Source organism: Ictalurus furcatus, chromosome 15 (assembly GCF_023375685.1).
Source record: "Ictalurus furcatus strain D&B chromosome 15, Billie_1.0, whole genome shotgun sequence".
Classification (NCBI taxonomy): domain Eukaryota; kingdom Metazoa; phylum Chordata; class Actinopteri; order Siluriformes; family Ictaluridae; genus Ictalurus; species Ictalurus furcatus.
Window position 1 is genome coordinate 26,766,187 of NC_071269.1, and position 24,471 is coordinate 26,790,657.

The 24,471-nt window shown below is 41.6% G+C and overlaps 1 protein-coding gene across 2 annotated transcripts in view; it reads left to right on the plus strand.

Annotated features, from left to right (window-relative positions):
* Positions 1 to 21,144, plus strand: part of LOC128619539 (protein kinase C and casein kinase substrate in neurons protein 1) — a 77,088-nt gene extending 55,944 nt beyond the window's left edge. The window contains exons 3-10 of one of the 2 annotated variants that reach the window (XM_053643777.1): positions 1 to 18; positions 1,260 to 1,495; positions 12,766 to 12,921; positions 15,000 to 15,175; positions 16,385 to 16,505; positions 17,953 to 18,068; positions 18,671 to 18,864; positions 19,299 to 21,144. The exon at positions 1 to 18 is cut by the window's left edge and continues 139 nt beyond it. In XM_053643777.1, the coding sequence (XP_053499752.1) occupies positions 1 to 18; positions 1,260 to 1,495; positions 12,766 to 12,921; positions 15,000 to 15,175; positions 16,385 to 16,505; positions 17,953 to 18,068; positions 18,671 to 18,864; positions 19,299 to 19,408 (1,127 nt within the window). In that variant the 3' untranslated portion in view covers positions 19,409 to 21,144. The other variant, XM_053643776.1, reaches the window with a different exon arrangement.
* The last annotated feature ends 3,327 nt before the right edge of the window (positions 21,145 to 24,471 follow it).

Here is a 24,471-nt window from a genome sequence, read left to right on the forward strand (position 1 = left end):
GACAGCTGATCGAGAAAGGTCAGGAGGTCAAACTGTTCCACTGTAGATGCAGCAGCTTCAGGTCATGGAGATTAAATTTGGGGAAATAAGTATTTGGATTCTTTTATTTGTAGGATTTAATATACTTCCTGTGCATATGTCCCCTTCACGTTTACACACATCACGTCTTTTGAACTTTTACTAATAATTATGTAAAATGAAAAAAAGATGTGTTATTAAACGTAAATAAAGATGAGAGAAAAAAGAATTCAGATGCCAGAAACGATGAGAATTAGTGCTGTGCTGCACAGTCGTCGTTGGGAGTTAGAGCTTCCAGACGTCTGCAGTACGGAGAAGTCCAGTTTGTGGAGCATTGTGGTTCATTCCTCTCAGGAAACCATCTTCAGGTTCCTCCAAAAATGAAGTCTGGAGATTGGCTCGGCCAGGCAAACACCTTCACCTTCTTTTTAGAAACCAGTCTTGAGTTTTGGATCGTTGTCTTGTTGAAACGTCCATCTTCTCCCCAGATTCAGTTTCATGGCTGATGAGATCGAATTCTCCTCTGATGTGTCCCGAATAACATCTAAAGCCCCAGGACTGAATATCATGATGCTCCCATCACCGTGCTTCACTGCGGGTCTGGTGTTCTCAGCACTTCTTTCTCCACACATCAAGAGCTGAATTATTGCTCTATTTTTGAGTATATTGTTCCAAACGAGTTCTGATTTGTCTACACACAGTCGTGTGTCTCTGTGCTTGTCTTGTAGCAGAGAAGTTTAGCATGAGGTGCAGGAACTGAGGTGATTGCAGTTCCGTTTGTTCTCTCTGTAACTGTCGTTCCTGCTGCCTTCAGGACGTCCTGCAACTCTTTTCAAGCGACTACCTTCTCTCTCACCTTCCTTATCATTAGTCTGAGAGCACGCTGTGAAGCCTTGCATGGTTCACCTGTCCAGGGACGATTATTGGCAGCTCCATGAACTTTAGATTCGTTGCTATAGCTTTTTGAGTGTGATTTAATAATATTGTCCTTGAGAACTTTAGGAAGCTCCTTCACCTTCACCATGAACTCTTCCCCAACAAAGGCAGAGTGTTTTATAATGATACCAGGTGTCATTATGTGTGTATGTTTGAACTGGAAGTGTGTGTATGTGCACCGGAAGTATATTAAATAATAAAAGCAAAAGACTCTGAATGCTTATTTCCCCTCGGTGTAAATGTAGTGAATTCTGTTGAATGTATCGCGTGAGTTTGGGACGTATTCATGGTACGTATTGTTGCAGGGCCTCAGTATGGTTCTGTGGAACGAGCCTGGCTGGCTGTGATGACGGAGGCGGATAAAGTGAGTGAGCTTCATCAGGAGGTGAAGAACGGCCTGCTGAACGAGGACGTAGAGAAGGTGAAGAACTGGCAGAAAGACGCCTACCATAAACAAATGATAGGCGGCTTCAAGGAGGCCAAAGAGGCAGAAGAAGGTTTCAAGAAAGCCCAGAAACCATGGGCCAAGAAACTCAAAGAGGTATGAATAAGAACATGAAGGTTATTAATGTTAATCCTAAAATGAACTTCTTATTTAAAACTGAATTTTTCAAACATGCTTTAATCACTTTGTTAATCACAGGTAAAAATGATCAGAAGTAGAGGTTCATGTTGGAAGCAAAAATCATCTGGGTACAGGTGCATCTCAAAAAATGTGAATATCGTGAAAAAGTTCGATTTTTCCCCGTAATTTAATTCAAAAAGTGGAACTTTCATATATTCCAGATTCATTACACATAAAGTGAACTATTTCAAGCCTTTTTTTAAAATCTCGATGATTACAGCTCACAGTAATCAAACATCCAGCATCTCAGAATATTCTAGTGAAGAGTTTATAATACAGGAACGTCGACTGTAAAGATGATTTGATGAGAGGAATGATCCAAAACTGAACCACAGCGCTGCGAAAGCCGAACTACTTCCTGCTGTAAACGTCTCGAAGTCGTACTCGCCAACAACGGCTTTACAGCCCGTGTTAATGTCGGAAATCTGTGGAGCCTGAACGCTTTTTTCAGTGGAAATATATTCAATAACGAATACAGAAGTGTCTGAATTATCATTTCCCCTCGGTCTAATTCCACTTTTAATCAGTTTAAAACGAGCCACTCGATGTTGAACAGAGTTCTTGTTAAGTGTTTCTACTCTACATTCACGGTTATTCGATTAATCATTAAGACAAACAGAACAGAAATAAAACACAGCTTGTGCTGAACTTTCACATCCAGCTCCGCCTCCAGGAGTCGCAGCTCCACCTTCCACATCACCACAGACTCCGTTCCACACTTTCCACCACTCCAGCTCACCTGTGTCCGGCTCACACCTGTCTCTCATTTACACTCGTTATCACTCTCTATATACGCCTCTTTGTGTGCTGCTTTTCTTTCCGAGGTTTTGAGATTACATTTCTGAGCATTACTCGATGGACGATTGTTTATAGGCTTAGATTTCTTTCTTTCTTTCTTTCTTTCTTTCTTTCACAGCTTGTGTCCTGTTTCGCTCTTTACTATCATCTGTGGGTTTTGGTAACAGGCTTCTAGCTTGTTTCTGAGCACCAGTGTGCCTGTCAAGTTGGAATTATTATACTCCAGGAGCGATGACGTATTAAGATGATCTTATTTTCACTTCAGTTAAACCCTTTCACACGAAAATCACTTCCATTGTAAATATAATATAAAGTATAAATATAATAAAATCACTCCTAACCAGAGGCAGGTAGAGTACACAAAACCTTTACTCGAGTACAGCTACTGAAGTAACAGCAATGACGTTAATAATGACGTGAGCAAGAGTAATAAATGAAGAATCCGATGAGACGACGAGTCCAGCAGAAAGTTACTAGTGACTTGGGATCTGATTAAAATGGAGGGAAAGTCCTGAATCTCAGGCACGGAGAACCGCACGTCGCACCTCTCCCTGAAAGTCTGTTCTGGTTATATGATATAAAACCTGGCTTCAAGATCCCAGTCCTGTGATATGTTCAATAACACACCCAGAACCTGTCATTTTCAACACAAAATCACACACACACACACACACACACCCCAAAAAACAAACATTTCCCCAACAGATGACTGTCTTTATTTTCACACCATGTTAACAACACAAACCTGTCAGCACCTGTATTTAAACAAGACATCAGAGAACAAAAGAACAGAAGAGAAGAGAAAGTGTGTGTAGAGACTGAGAGAGGGAGAGAGAGAGTTTGTGTGTGTGAGTATGTTCCTCATTATACGTGATATAAAGTAATTATTAAAACTACATGTATTCATTAATATTGGACAGTAACGGAGGAACCCGTTGTGAAAAACGCGGTGAGTCATGCAGTAAAAGTAGATTTCTGTGATTATAAATGAGTACGAGTGCAAGTGCGGTCAGTTAAAACTACTCCAAAAAGTTACTGAAGTAAATGTAAGGAAGTGAATCTAGTGCATTACTACACACCTCTGCTCCTAACAAAATAACACACTGTGTGTCCTGTACACACTCGCCAACAAAATAACACACTGTGTGTCCTGTACACACTCGCCAACAAAATAACACACTCGCCTAACAAAATAACACACTGTGTGTCCTGTACACTCTCGCCTAACAAAATAACACACTGTGTGTCCTGTACACTCTCGCCTAACAAAATAACACACTGTGTGTCCTGTACACACTCACCTAACAAAATAACACACTGTGTGTCCTGTACACACTCGCCAACAAAATAACACACTGTGTGTCCTGTACACACTCACCTAACAAAATAACACACTGTGTGTCCTGTACACACTCACCTAACAAAATAACACACTGTGTGTCCTGTACACACTCGCCTAACAAAATAACACACTGTGTGTCCTGTACACACTCACCTAACAAAATAACACACTGTGTGTCCTGTACACACTCACCTAACAAAATAACACACTGTGTGTCCTGTACACACTCGCCTAACAAAATAACACACTCACCTAACAAAATAACACACTGTGTGTCCTGTACACACTCACCTAACAAAATAACACACTCACCTAACAAAATAACACACTGTGTGTCCTGTACACACTCACCTAACAAAATAACACACTCGCCTAACAAAATAACACACTGTGTGTCCTGTACACACTCGCCTAACAAAATAACACACTGTGTGTCCTGTACACACTCACCTAACAAAATAACACACTCGCCTAACAAAATAACACACTGTGTGTCCTGTACACACTCACCTAACAAAATAACACACTCGCCTAACAAAATAACACACTGTGTGTCCTGTACACACTCACCTAACAAAATAACACACTCGCCTAACAAAATAACACACTGTGTGTCCTGTACACACTCACCTAACAAAATAACACACTCGCCTAACAAAATAACACACTGTGTGTCCTGTACACACTCGCCTAACAAAATAACACACTCGCCTAACAAAATAACACACTGTGTGTCCTGTACACACTCGCCAACAAAATAACACACTGTGTGTCCTGTACACTCTCGCCTAACAAAATAACACACTCGCCTAACAAAATAACACACTGTGTGTCCTGTACACACTCGCCAACAAAATAACACACTGTGTGTCCTGTACACACTCGCCAACAAAATAACACACTCGCCTAACAAAATAACACACTCGCCTAACAAAATAACACACTCGCCTAACAAAATAACACACTGTGTGTCCTGTACACACTCGCCAACAAAATAACACACTGTGTGTCCTGTACACTCTCGCCTAACAAAATAACACACTCGCCTAACAAAATAACACACTGTGTGTCCTGTACACACTCGCCAACAAAATAACACACTGTGTGTCCTGTACACACTCGCCTAACAAAATAACACACTGTGTGTCCTGTACACACTCACCTAACAAAATAACACACTGTGTGTCCTGTACACACTCGCCAACAAAATAACACACTGTGTGTCCTGTACACACTCGCCAACAAAATAACACACTGTGTGTCCTGTACACACTCGCCTAACAAAATAACACACTCGCCTAACAAAATAACACACTGTGTGTCCTGTACACACTCACCTAACAAAATAACACACTCGCCTAACAAAATAACACACTGTGTGTCCTGTACACACTCGCCAACAAAATAACACACTGTGTGTCCTGTACACACTCGCCAACAAAATAACACACTCGCCTAACAAAATAACACACTCGCCTAACAAAATAACACACTCGCCTAACAAAATAACACACTGTGTGTCCTGTACACACTCGCCAACAAAATAACACACTGTGTGTCCTGTACACTCTCGCCTAACAAAATAACACACTCGCCTAACAAAATAACACACTGTGTGTCCTGTACACACTCGCCAACAAAATAACACACTGTGTGTCCTGTACACACTCGCCTAACAAAATAACACACTGTGTGTCCTGTACACACTCGCCTAACAAAATAACACACTGTGTGTCCTGTACACACTCGCCAACAAAATAACACACTGTGTGTCCTGTACACACTCGCCTAACAAAATAACACACTCGCCTAACAAAATAACACACTGTGTGTCCTGTACACACTCGCCAACAAAATAACACACTGTGTGTCCTGTACACACTCGCCTAACAAAATAACACACTCGCCTAACAAAATAACACACTGTGTGTCCTGTACACACTCACCTAACAAAATAACACACTCGCCTAACAAAATAACACACTGTGTGTCCTGTACACACTCGCCAACAAAATAACACACTGTGTGTCCTGTACACACTCGCCAACAAAATAACACACTGTGTGTCCTGTACACACTCACCTAACAAAATAACACACTCGCCTAACAAAATAACACACTCGCCAACAAAATAACACACTCGCCAACAAAATAACACACTCGCCAACAAAATAACACACTCGCCAACAAAATAACACACTCGCCTAACAAAATAACACACTCGCCTAACAAAATAACACACTCGCCTAACAAAATAACACACTGTGTGTCCTGTACACACTCGCCAACAAAATAACACACTGTGTGTCCTGTACACTCTCGCCTAACAAAATAACACACTCGCCTAACAAAATAACACACTGTGTGTCCTGTACACACTCGCCAACAAAATAACACACTGTGTGTCCTGTACACACTCGCCTAACAAAATAACACACTGTGTGTCCTGTACACACTCGCCAACAAAATAACACACTGTGTGTCCTGTACACACTCGCCTAACAAAATAACACACTCGCCTAACAAAATAACACACTGTGTGTCCTGTACACACTCGCCAACAAAATAACACACTGTGTGTCCTGTACACACTCGCCTAACAAAATAACACACTCGCCTAACAAAATAACACACTGTGTGTCCTGTACACACTCGCCTAACAAAATAACACACTCGCCTAACAAAATAACACACTGTGTGTCCTGTACACACTCGCCAACAAAATAACACACTGTGTGTCCTGTACACACTCGCCTAACAAAATAACACACTCGCCTAACAAAATAACACACTGTGTGTCCTGTACACACTCACCTAACAAAATAACACACTGTGTGTCCTGTACACACTCGCCAACAAAATAACACACTGTGTGTCCTGTACACACTCGCCTAACAAAATAACACACTGTGTGTCCTGTACACACTCGCCAACAAAATAACACACTGTGTATCCTGTACACACTCGCCTAACAAAATAACACACTGTGTGTCCTGTACACACTCGCCAACAAAATAACACACTGTGTGTCCTGTACACACTCGCCTAACAAAATAACACACTCGCCTAACAAAATAACACACTGTGTGTCCTGTACACACTCGCCTAACAAAATAACACACTGTGTGTCCTGTACACACTCGCCAACAAAATAACACACTGTGTGTCCTGTACACACTCGCCAACAAAATAACACACTGTGTGTCCTGTACACACTCGCCTAACAAAATAACACACTCGCCTAACAAAATAACACACTGTGTGTCCTGTACACACTCGCCAACAAAATAACACACTGTGTGTCCTGTACACACTCGCCTAACAAAATAACACACTCGCCTAACAAAATAACACACTGTGTGTCCTGTACACACTCACCTAACAAAATAACACACTCGCCTAACAAAATAACACACTGTGTGTCCTGTACACACTCGCCAACAAAATAACACACTGTGTGTCCTGTACACACTCGCCAACAAAATAACACACTGTGTGTCCTGTACACACTCACCTAACAAAATAACACACTCGCCTAACAAAATAACACACTCGCCAACAAAATAACACACTCGCCAACAAAATAACACACTCGCCAACAAAATAACACACTCGCCAACAAAATAACACACTCGCCTAACAAAATAACACACTCGCCTAACAAAATAACACACTGTGTGTCCTGTACACACTCGCCAACAAAATAACACACTGTGTGTCCTGTACACTCTCGCCTAACAAAATAACACACTCGCCTAACAAAATAACACACTGTGTGTCCTGTACACACTCGCCAACAAAATAACACACTGTGTGTCCTGTACACACTCGCCTAACAAAATAACACACTGTGTGTCCTGTACACACTCGCCAACAAAATAACACACTGTGTGTCCTGTACACACTCGCCTAACAAAATAACACACTCGCCTAACAAAATAACACACTGTGTGTCCTGTACACACTCGCCAACAAAATAACACACTGTGTGTCCTGTACACACTCGCCTAACAAAATAACACACTCGCCTAACAAAATAACACACTGTGTGTCCTGTACACACTCGCCTAACAAAATAACACACTCGCCTAACAAAATAACACACTGTGTGTCCTGTACACACTCGCCAACAAAATAACACACTGTGTGTCCTGTACACACTCGCCTAACAAAATAACACACTCGCCTAACAAAATAACACACTGTGTGTCCTGTACACACTCGCCAACAAAATAACACACTGTGTGTCCTGTACACACTCGCCTAACAAAATAACACACTCGCCTAACAAAATAACACACTGTGTGTCCTGTACACACTCACCTAACAAAATAACACACTGTGTGTCCTGTACACACTCGCCAACAAAATAACACACTGTGTGTCCTGTACACACTCGCCTAACAAAATAACACACTGTGTGTCCTGTACACACTCGCCTAACAAAATAACACACTGTGTATCCTGTACACACTCGCCTAACAAAATAACACACTGTGTGTCCTGTACACACTCACCTAACAAAATAACACACTGTGTGTCCTGTACACACTCGCCAACAAAATAACACACTGTGTATCCTGTACACACTCGCCTAACAAAATAACACACTGTGTGTCCTGTACACACTCGCCTAACAAAATAACACACTGTGTGTCCTGTACACACTCGCCTAACAAAATAACACACTGTGTGTCCTGTACACACTCGCCAACAAAATAACACACTGTGTATCCTGTACACACTCGCCTAACAAAATAACACACTGTGTGTCCTGTACACACTCGCCAACAAAATAACACACTGTGTGTCCTGTACACACTCGCCTAACAAAATAACACACTGTGTGTCCTGTACACACTCGCCAACAAAATAACACACTGTGTATCCTGTACACACTCGCCTAACAAAATAACACACTGTGTGTCCTGTACACACTCGCCAACAAAATAACACACTGTGTGTCCTGTACACACTCGCCTAACAAAATAACACACTCGCCTAACAAAATAACACACTGTGTGTCCTGTACACACTCGCCTAACAAAATAACACACTGTGTGTCCTGTACACACTCGCCAACAAAATAACACACTGTGTGTCCTGTACACACTCGCCAACAAAATAACACACTCGCCTAACAAAATAACACACTGTGTGTCCTGTACACACTCGCCAACAAAATAACACACTGTGTGTCCTGTACACACTCGCCAACAAAATAACACACTGTGTGTCCTGTACACACTCGCCAACAAAATAACACACTCGCCTAACAAAATAACACACTGTGTGTCCTGTACACACTCGCCAACAAAATAACACACTGTGTGTCCTGTACACACTCGCCTAACAAAATAACACACTCGCCTAACAAAATAACACACTGTGTGTCCTGTACACACTCGCCTAACAAAATAACACACTCGCCTAACAAAATAACACACTGTGTGTCCTGTACACACTCGCCAACAAAATAACACACTGTGTGTCCTGTACACACTCGCCTAACAAAATAACACACTGTGTGTCCTGTACACACTCGCCAACAAAATAACACACTGTGTATCCTGTACACACTCGCCTAACAAAATAACACACTGTGTGTCCTGTACACACTCGCCAACAAAATAACACACTGTGTATCCTGTACACACTCGCCTAACAAAATAACACACTGTGTGTCCTGTACACACTTGCCAACAAAATAACACACTGTGTGTCCTGTACACACTCGCCTAACAAAATAACACACTCGCCTAACAAAATAACACACTGTGTGTCCTGTACACACTCGCCAACAAAATAACACACTGTGTGTCCTGTACACACTCACCTAACAAAATAACACACTGTGTGTCCTGTACACACTCACCTAACAAAATAACACACTGTGTGTCCTGTACACACTCGCCAACAAAATAACACACTGTGTGTCCTGTACACACTCGCCAACAAAATAACACACTGTGTGTCCTGTACACACTCGCCAACAAAATAACACACTGTGTGTCCTGTACACACTCGCCAACAAAATAACACACTCGCCTAACAAAATAACACACTGTGTGTCCTGTACACACTCGCCAACAAAATAACACACTGTGTGTCCTGTACACACTCGCCTAACAAAATAACACACTGTGTGTCCTGTACACACTCGCCAACAAAATAACACACTGTGTGTCCTGTACACACTCGCCAACAAAATAACACACTGTGTGTCCTGTACACACTCGCCAACAAAATAACACACTGTGTGTCCTGTACACACTCGCCAACAAAATAACACACTCGCCTAACAAAATAACACACTGTGTGTCCTGTACACACTCGCCAACAAAATAACACACTGTGTGTCCTGTACACACTCGCCTAACAAAATAACACACTGTGTGTCCTGTACACACTCGCCTAACAAAATAACACACTGTGTGTCCTGTACACACTCGCCTAACAAAATAACACACTGTGTGTCCTGTACACACTCGCCTAACAAAATAACACACTGTGTGTCCTGTACACACTCACCTAACAAAATAACACACTGTGTGTCCTGTACACACTCGCCTAACAAAATAACACACTGTGTGTCCTGTACACACTCGCCTAACAAAATAACACACTGTGTGTCCTGTACACACTCGCCAACAAAATAACACACTGTGTGTCCTGTACACACTCGCCAACAAAATAACACACTGTGTGTCCTGTACACACTCACCTAACAAAATAACACACTGTGTGTCCTGTACACACTCGCCAACAAAATAACACACTGTGTGTCCTGTACACACTCGCCAACAAAATAACACACTGTGTGTCCTGTACACACTCGCCTAACAAAATAACACACTCGCCTAACAAAATAACACACTGTGTGTCCTGTACACACTCACCTAACAAAATAACACACTGTGTGTCCTGTACGCTCTCGGCGTGTCCTGTACGCTCTCGGCGTGTCCTGTACGCTCTCGGCGTGTCCTGTACGCTCTCGGGTCTTTCTATATGGAAACATTTTCAGTTGCAAAAATACATTTCTTTTCCGGATCCAGGTTTTTGTAATAGGATCCGATCTGATGTCCGGTACGTTCTCTCTGATATCTGATCTACCGTTGTGTTTTTGTTGGCATCAGGCTGATTCTTGTACTCGGTATCGGATCAGTACCATCGCTAACAGTAATGTAGATACCAAGTTAACAATAAATCAACGTCACTAACAGATCTTAAACACATTCCTGAATTTTCATCAAATACAGTCCATTACGTTTAAAGAGGAACTTTATTATTATTATTATTATTATTATTATTACTGTATCTTAATCTCTTCCAGCATTCTGCTAAAATGCCACCTGTTTGGGAGGCGGGGCTTAAGGGCGTGGTCCAGGAAGAAAATTGTAGATGTTTAATTTTTAGGCTTTAATATAACTGCTGTGTGATGATAATGTTTATGTTGATGCTACTCGAGTAAAGTTATGGTGTGTGTGTGTGTGTGTGTGTGTGTGTGTGTGTGTGTCTGAATCGATCGGTGTGTCTGAATCAATACCCCAGCGGCGTGGCTGTAAGCGTGTGGTAGGACAGAAACACTTCTCTGGTGTGCAGCTGAGCTCGGCGTGTTTTTACACTCGGGAATAATTCGCTTTTTGCACAGCAGCTTTTCAGCCTCACGTCGTGCTGATGGTGGAGATGAACATGGTGGAGATGAAGATGGTGGAGGTGAACATGGTGGAGGTTTCTGTTTTGGAGATGAAGATGGTGGAGATGAAGATGGTGGAGATGAACATGGTGGAGGTTTCTGTTTTGGAGATGAAGATGGTGGAGATGAAGATGGTGGAGATGAACATGGTGGAGGTTTCTGTTTTGGAGATGAAGATGGTGGAGGTTTCTGTTTTGGAGATGAAGATGGTGGAGATGAACATGGTGGAGATGAAGATGGTGGAGGTTTCTGTTTTGGAGATGAAGATGGTGGAGATGAACATGGTGGAGATGAAGATGGTGGAGGTTTCTGTTTTGGAGATGAAGATGGTGGAGGTTTTAGGAGAAAATTCCAGAATTCATAGTTTGTCCTCTTTCTGTTATAGCAGTGCTGCATTAATCACCTCACTGTTATCTCTGGTGTGTTTCCTCCTCCTCCCGTTACAGGATGGACAAAACTAACTCTATTTAATCATATGTTAAACTCTCGAGGTGTAAGGACCCGGAGAACGTGAAGATGAAAGGTGTGAGGGTCAGGGAGAAACCATATCATACAAGTTAGACGATGAGACGAGGCACAGCGTCAGGCTTAAATATCAGAAATCATACACGTGTAGCTTTAACCTGAAATTATTCCAGATATTTTTACATAATTAACAAACCAAGCATCTATAAACGCTATTAATTATTGGCCCCCTCGATGAAAATGAACAAAAAGCGTGATCACATTTTATACTCGCGTTTCATCTTCCACACCATTACGTCAGCTACTCTGTCTAGAACCACTCTCCTTTACTGAGAGTTTAGCTCTTTAGTAATAGATTTCTCAAAAATGTTTTTATATATTTATATAATAAATGCACATAAATTGCCATTGATAAAACATGATTATTTTAAAAATTGCTCTCAGACACCAGGATTCGATTATTTCCTGTTTCTCTGGGGTACAGATACACGGTTACACACATGTAAATTCAGTACAAGTAACAGATATATGGGGAAATATATCACGTGAGCAATATGAAGAATACATAAACAGTTCAAACAAAAGTGTGGAACAATTTGTGAGGAACTGAACACATGGACATAACATCAGCCCATTTCATTTCTTATTTATTTAAAATGTCACACTTTCACAAAGGGTGCCAATAATTCTGGAATTGAATGTTTTTCCAAGACATAAATCCGGAGAGGTGGAACGGACGCTCTGAAATGAAATCAGAATCTAAAATATAATCAAACTGACTCCTGAAGGAGGTGTAGGAACCAGAAAAGTTGTAAATGACCAATAATCAGATCTATGCGTGAGTCTGATTGTCTGAACTGTGTGTGTGTGTGTGTGTGTGTGTAGATGGAAACAGCTAAGAAGACGTACCACATGGCCTGTAAGGAGGAGAAACTGGCAGCGTCTCGCGAGGCCAACAGCAAGGCCGAGGCGTCCGTCACTCCGGACCAGCAGAAGAAACTGCACGAGAAAACGGAGAAGTGCAAACAGGACGTGCAGAAGGTGAGAGAAAAAAACTGAGACGAGAGAGAGAGAGACTTTAACAATCCCACTTTCCAACTCCAGCATTCCCGGTTCCAACCAGCAGGGGGAGTTAATGCACAGGATGTAGTCTAGTAGCCTACAGGGACCAAGGGGTCAGCGATCAGGGGGTCAGGGATCAGGGGGTCGGGGATCAGGGAGTCGGGGATCAGAAGGTCAGGGATCAGGGGGTCAGGGATCAGAAGGTCAGGGATCAGGGGGTCAGGGATCAGAGGGTCAGGGACCAAGGGGTCAGGGATCAGAGGGTCGGGGATCAGAGGGTCAGCGATCAGGGGGTCAGGGATCAGAGGGTCAGGGATCAGAGGGTCAGGGATCAGAGGTTCGGGGATCAGAGGTTCGGGGATCAGAGGGTCAGGGATCAGAGGTTCAGGGATCAGAGGGTCAGCGATCAGGGGGTCAGGGATCAGAGGGTCAGCGATCAGGGGGTCAGCGATCAGAGGGTCAGGGATCAGAGGGTCGGGGATCAGAGGTTCGGGGATCAGGGGGTCGGGGATCAGAGGGTCGGGGATCAGAGGGTCAGCGATCAGGGGGTCAGCGATCAGAGGTTCAGGGATCAGAGGGTCAGGGATCAGAGGGTCAGGGATCAGAGGGTCAGGGATCAGAGGGACTGTTATCAAATCCCAGGCATGTATTAAATTGTTCCATAATGATTATTACTACTGTAGTAATTAGTGGTGTTACTGGACGGAGGTTTTAAAATAACAGGTAACTGACGGTTTAACGTTGCCCCTCCGTATGTCAGCTTCAGGTGTAACCTCATTAACCTACAAACAACAGGTAGAAAGGTCAGAAAATTGAGAGTGGTGCACAAACGCTTAAAGAGGAGCGAGAAAGAGAACTCCTGCAAAAGATCCCAAAAGTAACAGGGTATTTCCACTCTTCCACGGCTGTTGGAGAAGAAGTCAACAAGCCAGTGTTAATAACTGCAGAGTCATATCTCACTGCAGCTCTCACCTGGTTTCCGGCAGGGTTGAGTCTGGACAGTACCTGGATGGGAGACCTCCTGGGGAAACTAAGGTTGCTGCTGGAAGTGGTATTAGTGAGGCCAGCAGGGGGCGCTCACCCTGTGGTCTGTGTGGTGTCTAATGCCCCAGTACAGTGATGGGGACACTATACTGTAAACACAGCAGCGTCTTTCAGACGAGACGTTAAACCGAGGTCCTGACTCTCTGTGCTCATTAAAATCCCAGGACACTTATGGTAAAGAGTAGGGGTATAACCCCGGGGTCCTGCCCAAATCCCCCACTGACCCTTCTCCGTCACCCCCTAATAATCTCTGAATCAGCTACATCACTCTCTCCTCTCCACTAATAGCTGGTGTGTGGTGGGAGTTCTGGAGCACTGTGGCTGCCGTCACATCATCCGGGTGGAGGATACGCACTAGTGGTGGTTGAGGAGACCCCCCCCCCCACACAATGTCTAGCACTTTGAGCGTCTAGAAAAGCGTAATATAAATATAAGTGTAACTGTAACCAGCTAATGGCTGCAGCTAATTTGAGCCGAAGCACTGAGTCTGCTCCTGTATCTGATTCTGGTCTAATTCACATGCAGATGTGTTTTTTCCGGAGCTACAGATGAAACCATTTGCGAGTCGTTCTCCATTAGACTCTCTCGCTCTCTCTTCTCATCATGAATCATTTTGATCGTGTGATAATTATCTCTCTAAAAGATGAGTTCATAATTTATATCTCGAGATCCGTCACTTTCTGCTGAATTATTAAACACGAATTAAAGTCCCGAGTTTCTTTAAACTAGCAGCGATAAAATCCTGACGAAGATGAGCAGATCAGACAGAATACCTCACACACTTCTCTCAAACGGAACAATTCCAGGTTTTTAAAGGAATTATTTTGTCTGGTTGCATTTTTTCTAAATATCATACTTCGCCTAAATCCGTCATTTATTTACTCAGAGTAATAATTCCCTGATATTCATTTCATTTAAGCTTCATTTTCTAGTTCATGACTGATCATCATCACAGTGCACTAGACTCTTCATAATATGTACTGTGTGTGTGTGTGTGTGTGTGTGTGTGTCAGGCGAAGGAGAAGTATGAGAAGTCTCTGGATGAGTTGGGGAAATGTCAGCCGCAGTACATCGAGAGCATGGAGCAGGTTTTTGATCAGTGCCAGCAGCACGAGGTGAAGAGACTCAACTTCCTCAAAGAGGTTCTCCTGGACATCAAACGCCACCTCAACCTCACCGAGAACCAAAGGTCAGAGTTATATATATACACGTGTGTGTGTGTGTGTGTGTGTGTGTGTACACAATGCAGACGGTCTGATAGTGTGAAACTTTCCTACTTTCAAAAGGAGATGTCGTTCTCATCAAACAACTTCTTTAGCACGTCACCGTTTCTTTGCTCCATCTTTATATAAATTAAATTGCACCACAGTATGAAACCATGTGATCGGCTGAGTCCGCGCAGTTCTCACGTGTGTATGCACGAGCGAATCCCCAATCGCGGTCCCTTGCTGTAGATTTGGGAGAATGCCGTCGTACATATCGACGTTGACAGCAGCAGCGTCTGTGCAAACGGCGACTTCATCCGAGCCGGAGTCCTGGAATAGATCGACCGGCCCGTTCCGTATGTCCCGCGCCGCTTTAGCACCCAGGTCAATTAATCCTAGAGAATCACGGTGAACTCAGGTGAAAGCAGACCCAAAACTCTTCCCTCAAATCCATACTGAGAGTCAGTGCTATGCTTTGAATTACTCACGTTTCCCCTTCACGTGAATGACACGCCCCTCCGACGTTCACTCCTATCCTTCTCAGTAACGCCAGATCCTCAGCACATGAAGATATAGGATGTGTGTGTTTAGCTTTATGGAGAAAAACATGACACAGAGCCATCCGTTGTTCTTCATCCGCCCTGTTAGCATGTGGACGACTGGATATTTCACCTTGACTAGCATGTCTGTTATTTATCACTTGTACTATATTTATCTGCTCCTTACTCTTCCCATGATTATCAAACGCTGGATGACTGAAACTCTTTGTCCCCGAATAGAAGGCACTAGTTTTGTCTGCTAGACGTGGATGTGAGCGGCGTATCTTACACCACGTTGGACTGCGCTCATCGTCAGATTCAATCCGTGGCACTTCTCTGAGAAAACTCTTTTCTTTCGATCGGACTCGGTCTGACGTTTCTTCTGAGGTGGAGGAATGCTAAAGAAGTTGCATGCGTACCTGCGCGCCGGTTATGCGCACCCCTGTGTGTGTGTGTGTGTGTGTGTGTGTATATATATACATACATATTTAATATCATTTCCTGTCTACATAATTACCTGGCTGAATAACTGTGATAAATAATCCTGATGAAAATAATGGGGGTTAGTATTTTACACTTTATTCTACAGACCTAAAGTCCAGAAGATTGGTGTTTAATGCTTATTTAAGAGTTTGTAGTCTGTGTGTTTTGTAGTTATGCGACAGTTTACCGCGAGCTGGAGCGCAGCATCCTCGCCATCAGCTCACAGGAGGATCTGAAGTGGTTCAGCAACAACCACGGCCCCTGCATGCACATGAACTGGCCCCAGTTCGAGGTAAACAAACACCAGCAAGGCATTATGGGCATTATAAACCTTATTTGTTCTAGGATATTTGTTTGTTATATTTGAGCCTTAATCACGTACTTTCATAACGGAGGTGTTTGATAAACGTCAAATTGTTGTTTTTTTTAAAAAACTTATACGCTTAGAATATTTCAGGTCTAGTATTGTGTTAACTTTTAAAGGTCATTAACTGTATCGGGGAAAGACAGAACGGGAAAACTCAAATACTCGCTCAGAAATCCACCCTTAGAAACTATAATAGTATGTACAGTGCTCTCCACTAATATTGGCACCCTTATGAGCAAAGAAGGCTGTGAGAAATGGTCTTTATTAGAACAATTTCCTAGTCTCTCAGGTGTACTGAACATTTTTAAAATATCCGTGGGAATATACTTCAAATATATTTTTCCCAATCAATTCATTGGGGTGCCAATAATTGTTGTACACCTATATTTAACAAAGATTTTATTTTGGATGAACTGTGTTGTGTTTGTAATTGTTTGCTCTCCGTGAGCGCAGGGTATTTTTGTGAATTTTTTGTACAAAAGATCAAAAGGTTAAACAATAAAGACAATTTTCCACAGCCCTCTTTGCTCATATTTACCAAGGGTGCCAATATTAGTGGAGGGCGGTGTGTTTCAAAATGAGCTTGCACTTGTTTGCACAACACACACACCACCTATATTCCTGTTAATAGACCTGTATTACCCCATATTTATAAATATTTCAATGTTTCACAGTGTCACATTGCACATATCTGCACTTTATTCCGAATATAGTCCGTACTGTTACTGCCTGCTCTATATATTATTCTATTTTTCCTTTTCTACCTGTATACAACTGAACTCTGTTTTATGTCACGGACAGTCGGGAGAAGCGTTTCACTGCACACTGTATGAGTGTGTGTGTGTGTGTGTGTGTGTGTGTGTGTGTGTGTGTGTGTGTGTGTGTGTGTGTGAACAATTCAATTACAATTTTACATTTTAGGTGTGTTTGCTATTGCAGTTCAAAATATAGTCTCTAGGGGGCGCTGATGTCGTCGTCGTCGTCATCATCATCATAATAATAATAATAATAATAATAATAATAATAATAATAATAATAATAATGCATACCTGCATGCTTTGTTTTTAAACTGAAATTGAATAACACACAAGTCAAAACTAATATTAATGTGAGACTCATTATTTGCCAAACACACGCCGAGGTTAAAATAAAAATACATGAACAATCGCACTTTAACTTTAAGGGAAGTTAAAAACAACGGGCAGTGTGAGAGGCGTAGCGTTTTATTCGCTGTGCAGGAATGACAGAAGTAAAATAAGATCAAAATGAAGAATTTGAGTTGTAGGTATTTAGCTTTTTATTTCACCACATAAATAATAAACTCTGAGACTCTGCGTGATGCCGACTGTTTCCGGATCCTGTCTCCTCTCAGGAGTACAATCCAGACGCCACTAACGCCGTGGCCAAGCGGGAGAAGAAGAAGCCGGACGGAGCTGCTCCTGCCACGCCCAGTACGGAGCACGGGGGACAGCCAGAAGACCCCGGCAGGTCAGGGCACATCCACGCTCCTACACCACCACCATCCATCCATCCATCTATCTATCTGCCCATCCATCCATCCATCCATCTGTCCATCCATCCGTCCATCTATCTATCTGCCCATCCATGCATCCATCTGTCCGTCCGTCCATCCACCCATCCATCCATCCATCCATCCATCCATCTGCCCATCCGTTCATCCATCCATCCATCCATCTGCCCATCCGTTCATCCATCCATCCATCCATCTGCCCCTCCATACATCCATCCATCCATCCATCTGTCCATCCATCCGTCCATCTATCTATCTGCCCATCCATGCATCCATCTGTCCGTCCGTCCATCCACCCATCCATCCATCCATCCATCCATCCATCTGTCCTGGCAACGTCGGAAAGCTTACAGCTTTACATCTGACTGTTACACTGGAGACTCCTTCCATAAATGTTAAACACATTCCTCCTTACAGAAAACTTCACCATGTCATCGACCCGTTCCGGTACATTCCGTACGGCTGTGCACAGCTCCACCTCACAATTCTGACCATTCAATCATTTTTCAGGAAATTCTTTACCACACTGCTCTTTGTTAAATGTTGATGTCTTTCCCAGCGTGAGCAGCTACGATAAGAACCAGGCGTACTCTACGGAGTGGTCCGATGACGAACAGGCGGCCGGTTATTCAGGAAATGAGACTAACGGGGGCGGGAACTCGTTCGAGGACGACTCTTGCAGAGGAGGCGTGAGAGTGCGAGCGCTGTACGATTACGATGGACAGGAACAAGATGAGCTCAGCTTCAAAGCAGGTACACTGCTAACGCTAACCATCTGTAGGATCAATACATCATGTGAACAATAAAACTGGTCTAGTTACAAAACCCTTTCAGAGTCCAGAAATGACGTGAGGAAAGTTGCTGGTGTTCAGAGTCGAGTCACGCGTTCAGAGTTTTTCATTACCACCTTTAAACACAAACACTCTTCTTTAAACCGGAAAAAAATACAATCAAGGATAGTCAATGCGGACCGGAGTGCCATAACAGCTAAAGACTGTTTATGTAGGTTTACGTCAGGGTTATGTCACCGGGCGTATACTGAGCTGCAGAGTCCGTCGTTATTTAGTTTTTATGACACGTGTTGAAGTGAAGCTTTTGGTTTATGCCAGCTGTCATACAGGGCTTATGCAGGCTTTATGTAGCCTTATGAACATGGAGCAGTTAAAGACATTGTCTGGTGTCCCCAGGAGACGAACTGATGAAGATCGAGGAGGAGGACGATCAGGGCTGGTGTAGGGGACGTCTGGATAGCGGACAGACGGGACTGTACCCCGCCAACTACGTGGAGGAAATCTAATGATGGAGGAAGACATAACGCTGCGATATAACGGCCCAGCGCAGAGCCAGAGACTTCAGAGCGACACACACACACACACACGCGCGCACACACACACTTCCCCAACAAAATATGCTAAGCAGTCGCATCTAAAAACAAACAAAAATAATGTCTTAGTAAAGCTTAAACATTTATTCACACAGTATATAAGCCTGCGGTGTGTGAGGGAGGGAGGAGCATATATGTTACATCCAGAAGCATTTACTGCTATAATATATATCAATATTACACACACACACACACACACACACACACACATACAACCATATGCAAGTTCAGGGAAACATATTGAAGTGTGTTTGATATGAAAACTGTGCGGCTCGCTGCTTCATGTCCGTCATATCGATAAAATCAATACATTTTTGAGGAAAATCTTTATGTAGCAACGTCACCGTGTGTGTGTGTGTGTGTGGCAGCATATGTACATGTCCATGTTCTTGCAGTCATGTTGAGAAAACAGGAATACACACACACACGCGCGCACACACACACACACACACACACACAGAGCATGTACATGCCATTATTCCTGTTTTCTACCATCCATTTTTATGCTACAGCAATCACACAGCCATGCATACAGCAAGATGCTCCACTCATGACATTTCATTATTATTATTATTATTATTATTATTATTATTATTATTATTATCATTACTGGGTGCAGTTCTCAGAGTGGCCACAGGCTGACGGGGGGCAGTGTTGAGACACTCAGTTCTCAGTCCTCAGACACAGGAAGTGGAGAAACCTGACACGTGGAATGATCTGTCTCTCACTCGTGTCTCTCTCACTCTTGTCTGCTGTTCTGCATTTGATCACTTTATCGCTCTTCTCATGTCCAACATCTGGTTGTTGTGTCTTCACAGACGGTTTATCTGCTCAGTGAGCTCTCGGAGAACTCTGAGGGAATGTCGTGTGAACACTTGACCTCATCTACAAGCCCGAGTTTAATGTGTTGCGTCAGTCCCCTTCACGTCTTATCTTATTCGATCTCATAATGACGTGAACTACGTGCAGTTATTTATCCACACACATCATTCATCAGCCATCATCCAGCTAACAGAAATATATTTACTTCTTCCTGTAAAGCCCTGCTGCTTCGTGCTGAAGATCTCAGAGGCGTTTATAACACTAATGTGAACAGCTACGCTAAAACAGCTTGAACTTTATATCTGTGATCATTATATCAGGATTATTTCAGCTCGGAAATGAGCTTTAAATATAAACTGCAAAGTGATAAGAGGAGAAATTCTCTGCGTTCATGACCGAGACGTGGAGACCGAGAGACGAGTCTTACTCAAGACGATTCAAATCACAACCGTAAAAGATACAGATATAAAACTGTAATATGTAGTAAACATATAAATATATTCTTATAACTCTATAATGTGTAAAAATATATATATATTACTGACACAGTTGTAAAGCAACTTAAGTAAATTAAAAAACAATTAAGTAAAAATGTTCATAATTCTTCAAGAAAGATGAAGTTTCCCAACAGCTCCAGATTTTATCCGAGATTGAAATCCAAATCTCAAGAAATAGTGTTTTTATTATTTATTTATTTCCGAAGTGCTTTTTTTTTAAAAAAAAAACAAGAACAGGTGAACATTTGATTCAGTTTGAGTCTCACACAAATGCAGCAGTTCTGCCTGATAAAACATTTATAAAATGTTTGTAAAATGCTTATTAATGTGTTATGAATGAAGACTCAAAACAGGTCCTCTTCATATATATATATCTAAATTTAAAAAATACAATTTTGGCCTACATTTGTAAAAAATTAAACGTTTACATTTTTTTTTCCAAAGCTATTAATAAATTAGTGAATTACTGAAGACTACGTCTCACGTCTGAGGTTAAAATAATTAAAACAACAACTAAACAGTTCTTCTCGAGCATCTTTAGAAACTACGTGAGAGATTTTTCCGACCTGTTTAAAGATTAGAACTGGAAATATTAACATTCATCCGGGATTCCCGGTGGTCATGAACACAGCGAGGAGATACTAAGTGAAGAGCGTAACCACGTCTAAACATAAATACAATAAAATAGTATTAATTCATTCAGAAATTGTGAATTAAACGAGTAGATCCTGAAATGTTCTTATAGATACGGAAGATAAACACCAGCTTTTACACGGTTTGTATTAATATAAACTGTCCAGCCTGATAAAAATGACTCTTATTGTACACACACACACACACACACACACACACACACACACACGTTGATGTGTTGAGGAACATGTTTAAAGGAAAACATCTTTATTATATCCAGTGTATGAATTGTGTTAATATGTAGACAAAAAGTGAAGAAAAAAATGCAAGTGTTTGAAACACAACCGGAACAATATTGTAGTCGTCATATACGTGTAAAACGTTAAAACAGCAAAAAATCACGAAGATTTAAGAAAAAAAAAATCCTTAATAATGTTACGCTGCACTATAGCAACCATCATTGTGTTAATTTTGATTTGGACTGCGATGGAAAGGTCTCAGATCCACACTCCTGTATAAACACGTCCTCTTTGTATATGATGATGTAATTTAAAGATGATATTCTCTCGTCGCTGTACGAACGTGTCGCGTAGAGACCACACCTAAACCAGACGGCGTCAAAATGTCCATATATATATTTTTGTTTTGAATGTTGATTTACGCAGAGGAAGCCGTGTGCGGTCTACAGGATGTGATGTTCATGATAATAATAATAATTAGTGCTGTATTTTGATTCTCCTCACTGGTGTAGTGCCTGTTCATGTTAATATGCCATGAAACTCATTTAAATATGCATCAAGATGAAAGGTGTGAAAGGTGTAAACGGGGATGAGGATGAAGAGGAGGATGAAGGTGAGGATGAAGAGGAGGATGAAGGTGAATTAGCACTGAGAAAGCTGATTAAAGTCGTTGTGCTGATGTTGATATTGCAATATTAGTGTGAATGGGAAAAAAAATAAGCTTGAGAAAACAACCCGTGTGCTGTCGTTTATTCACCTTAGATTAGATCTTTCTCTTTTCAGGAAGGAGGGGTACTTACTGAAGAGCTGAGTAAGCTTTTGAATAACAGAGAGAAGATTCTCATTCATGCTTACAGTTGATATTTGGTTGCAATCCCATGATGCATTGCAACCGATTTCTACAGAAGTTCATAGTGCATTGTTATTGTTATTATTACTGCATCTCAGAAAGAAAAAAAAAGTGGAGGGAAAAATTTAATGGAGGAAAAAAAAGTACATTCCATATTATCAGATTATTTATAAATCTATAAAATAATTATTAGGGTTAATAATGATATATATAATATATATAATATAATATTTTATTTTATTATTATTATTAAGCATATCTCCAGACATTGTGTTGTTTATCTCATTCTATTGTGTTTATTTCAAGGGTTTTTCTTTAAACTTTGATTTTTTTTTACATCATATTTTAAATCACGGCGAGAAATTTTAGATGTCAGGTTTGATGAGAAATGATTTACAATCAAGTAAAATGCAGGTAAATAATTAATCCGCTTCTAAATCTGTGTTAGTGTATTATTTAGCATTATTAATATAATTTTACTGTACTCAATATTTAATTTAACAAATATTATAACAACATTTGAACCTGATAGTCTTAACTGATTGTATAAAATATATTACTTTATAACTTTATCCTTAATTAGTAATTCATCTCTAGTCTGTGAACCATATAATGAAACGATGGTAAATGACTTTATTACTGAACTTTAAATGAAATCGTTACGGAACGTTATGAGTAGATTTAAGACGTTTAAGACTGATTCCGGTTTGTTTTTATAAATAGACAGTACGTTATACGTTAGCGAATGCAGAACAAGGCCGTGAGGTGCACGCACTATCAGATTGTTGTTGAGGTCAGGAGAATTTCCGACACGACTTTATGAGATTTATATTTGAGGCTGTCGCTTCACGTGAGTCCCGAAGACAAGAGAATGAGAATTCCATGAGAATAATGTCCTCATGATGACACGTTATAATAGAAACTTTACACACCGGTTTATTAATGCAGCAGTGAAGCTCCTCATCATGGAGCTTGTTATGAAAAGGAACCAGAACCCTTCACATGGTTTTATTGTTCTGTGTGGGATCCTGTCTCAGTGCAGGATCACGTCACCTTTAATTATTCCTGTTGATGTTTGTGATCATCAGTTATGAAGTGCATGAGTGTGTGAGTGTTTAAGAAAAAGTATTAAATGCACTCTAAAAATGTTGGGTTATTTTTTCTACCAAAACGTTGGGTTAAGCCTGTTGGGTCGTTTAATTGGGTTATTTTCTCAGTTTCTACTCAGTTTTTGGGTAGTTTTGTGTAACCCAACCGTTGGGTTAATGGCTGGGTCATTTTCACTGACAGGTGAATCAATGCCCCCCCCCCCCGCCCCCCTCCTGCCCCCCTCCTGCCCCACCCTGACACCTCAGTCCAGCTCCTCTGATCAAAGCAACTCAGCACAGACTGTTTGAATTGGCCTCAGCTGGAGGTCATGGTTTCTGAGGCGAGGATATGTATGTTATGGTTATATATCGTACAGTTTTAAATCTTATAGTTATATATCCTATAGACATTGTATCTTTATAGTTACGTTACAGTTGTATCTCTATTATTAAAGTTTATCTCACAGTTATATATCTCACTGTTATATATCTGTAAAGAAGTCAATTCATTTCGATTTATTCTTCACTCTGACCCGGAAACTGTTATTAATCACTGCCAATAAATCTAGCACACTAACTCACACTCCGTCACATTTACACCATCGCAAACGTCTCCAACCTCGCACCTTATTCCCTACACAGGTCACACAAACTCCAGGAACTTTTCAAAATCCTCACTTTTTTTTCTTAGTGAGGACGTAATGCCACATATTAACTCTTATATAATCATAACCGTGATCTACGGCGTTAATGGTCTGGATTCTCTTTTACACCGAGTGGCATTAAAGGTTGTTTTCTTTCAAATTCACAAATGACTTCACTGACGGAGAGAACTGAGACTGACCCA